The 2,351-nt window shown below is 36.0% G+C and overlaps 1 protein-coding gene across 1 annotated transcript; it reads right to left on the bottom strand.

Moving 5' to 3' along the window:
• Positions 1–1,686: 1,686 nt before the first annotated feature.
• Positions 1,687–2,058, bottom strand: LOC106877455 (uncharacterized). Its single transcript, XM_014926361.1, has one exon. It carries the CDS (start codon positions 2,056–2,058, stop codon positions 1,687–1,689), a length of 372 nt encoding a protein of 123 aa, XP_014781847.1.
• Between the last annotated feature and the right edge of the window lie 293 nt (positions 2,059–2,351).

Genomic DNA, 2,351 nt, shown 5'->3' with positions numbered 1-2,351 from the left:
ATATATATATATATTTATGTATGTATGTATGTATACACATACACATACATAGAGAAGGGAAGGAAAGAAAGAGAAAGGCGGAGGAAATTATAGAAGCCAGCATACTTTTGTCAGTGTTTGTTCGCCTATCTTCATGTGATTTTGTCTATGTGTTTATTTTCGTCTTGTTCGCATGATTTTGTTCTTTTCCCCCATATTTTAGCGTGTGTACTGAAATATATTCACATATTTGACATTATCTAATCCAAGAGATTGATATTCCATTTGCATTTCTTCGCAGCATAGCGCCATTGCCACATGGACATACATAACCAAATGTAGGAAAATACTTCACCATCGCCACTAACGCACATGGAATCACTCGTAGAACGTAATAAATTATTCTTATAGATACATGCTTATACATGTATGCATGCACTCATTTCGCGATTTCTATAATTCCAAATAGAAATAGTTTTATACAAACAAATTCCTCTTATCGGTTGAGTGTCTTTTTAACATTAATCCTTGTTTTTGTTTTGTTTTGTTTATAATTCTGAAATTGTGATTGATTTTATTTCTCTCATTTCTCCCTCCCTCCCCCCTCTCTCTCTCTCTCTCTCTCTCTCTCTCTCTCTCATATATGAAATATTTAAATATTTCAATGTTGAACATGTTATTCAGATAAGCTTAGTCTTATACAAATACGATGGCAACCTTTTCGATTATGTAGTTCAATGTACTTAACTGTAGAGATAAAAGTTATTTAATTGAAAGTCGTTCTCTTTAAATGTTACAATTGATGAAATACGCAAGAAAACTCGTTGAAATGTGAAGCATCGTCATGTCATACGGAAAATTATTGTGGAACAAAAAATAATTTTTTTTTTCTATATTTTGCTGTAAACTTTCTATATTTTTCTTATTTCTAATATGTCGTCTGCTAATTTGATTGCTGGTTAAGAATATATTCTGTTTTTGCAAAGAGGCTGCAAATATTATTGAATCCTGGAGAGAGGCTGCTATATTCTGTGACCGAAGGTTAATTTGTCGAACCCAATTGTTCTGAACCGGAGTCCCTACTATGACCCTTGGTTTTCCAGATTTGACCAAATGAGATTTCTTTTTCAACATAGTCGCCCTTACAGTCAGCACATTTCTTCCTTCGTTGTTGCAATGCTTGGATCCCATTTGTGAAAAAGCTGTCAACCTGCTGGTTAAACATTCATCAATAGCAGTTACAATGTCAAAACTGTGGCATTGGTTCCAGTCAAGTCTTTTTCATGTTGAGGTGCAGTTTATAAATAGATGGGGTAAAATTAGAATAGGGAGGATGATCGACCAGTTCAAAGCCACACTCACGCAAAACACCCATTAAAAGCAAGGACTTGTATGTTTGAGCATTTTCCTAATGAAACAAGACCATTTTCGTCAATTTTCCTGATCGTTTAGTCTCGATAGACTTTCATAACTACCACTGCAAGTTGGCATAGCATTCTCTATTGACAGTGTGGACGTTTGAAGATACTCAGTTAATACAATGCGTTTTTAATCCCCACCACCAAAAAAAAAAAATCTGAGGCGAACAGCTTCACGCAGATGAAATGACCTTGGCCTGCTTTGGAGTAGGTGAAGAAAGGTATTTCAACTGCATGGATTGTCTCTTTGTTTCAGGCTCAAAGTGATGAAGGCAATACTTATCCTGGGTTACGTAGTTGGATCTGCCTCAAACATTGTCAAGTTTTCCTTTGATGTGAACAGTCTGGTGTGCTTTTGAACAGTTGTCAAAATATATGGCACCCAAGGAGCAGAAACCTTCATTATGCAAATATTATTGTACAGAATATTTTCAACACTTTTCCGGGATATGCTGATAGCATTGGTTATTTGATTTATGGTCAATCGCTGGTCATCCATCTCCATTTCGTGAACACAGTCAATGTTTTCCTCGCTGGTGGCAGTTGCAGGACCTCCAAACGTTATGTCATCTTCAAGAATTTCCGTTCTCCTCCTACATTCATTTGTACACTTTTGCACTGCTGATAAACCTGAGGCGTCATCCCCTAATGTAACAACCATGTCAGCGTGAATGCCGTTAGGGGCTAAACCCTTTTTCTGCATACACTTGATTACACCATGATGCCAAATTTTGTCCAATTTCAAGAGACATCGCTACTAGTATCTTTTGAAGTTTTCTTTGAACAGTCAAATGTCAATTTACTGGGAAAGAAACCTACCTACCTATCTACGTACCTACCTACTTAACTATCTATCTATCTATCTATCTATCTATCTATCTATCTATCTATCTATCTATTTATCTATCTATCTATCTATTTCTCTGTCTATACACACACATACACACACACACA

Source organism: Octopus bimaculoides, chromosome 22 (assembly GCF_001194135.2).
Source record: "Octopus bimaculoides isolate UCB-OBI-ISO-001 chromosome 22, ASM119413v2, whole genome shotgun sequence".
NCBI classification, from domain to species: domain Eukaryota; kingdom Metazoa; phylum Mollusca; class Cephalopoda; order Octopoda; family Octopodidae; genus Octopus; species Octopus bimaculoides.
Note: the sequence above shows the minus strand (reverse complement) of the source record. Positions and strands in the feature narration are given on the sequence as shown.

Excerpts from the sequence above, each read along its gene's own strand:
- LOC106877455 (XM_014926361.1), bottom strand. The coding sequence starts at position 2,058 with ATGGTTGTTACATTAGGGGATGACGCCTCAGGTTTATCAGCAGTGCAA.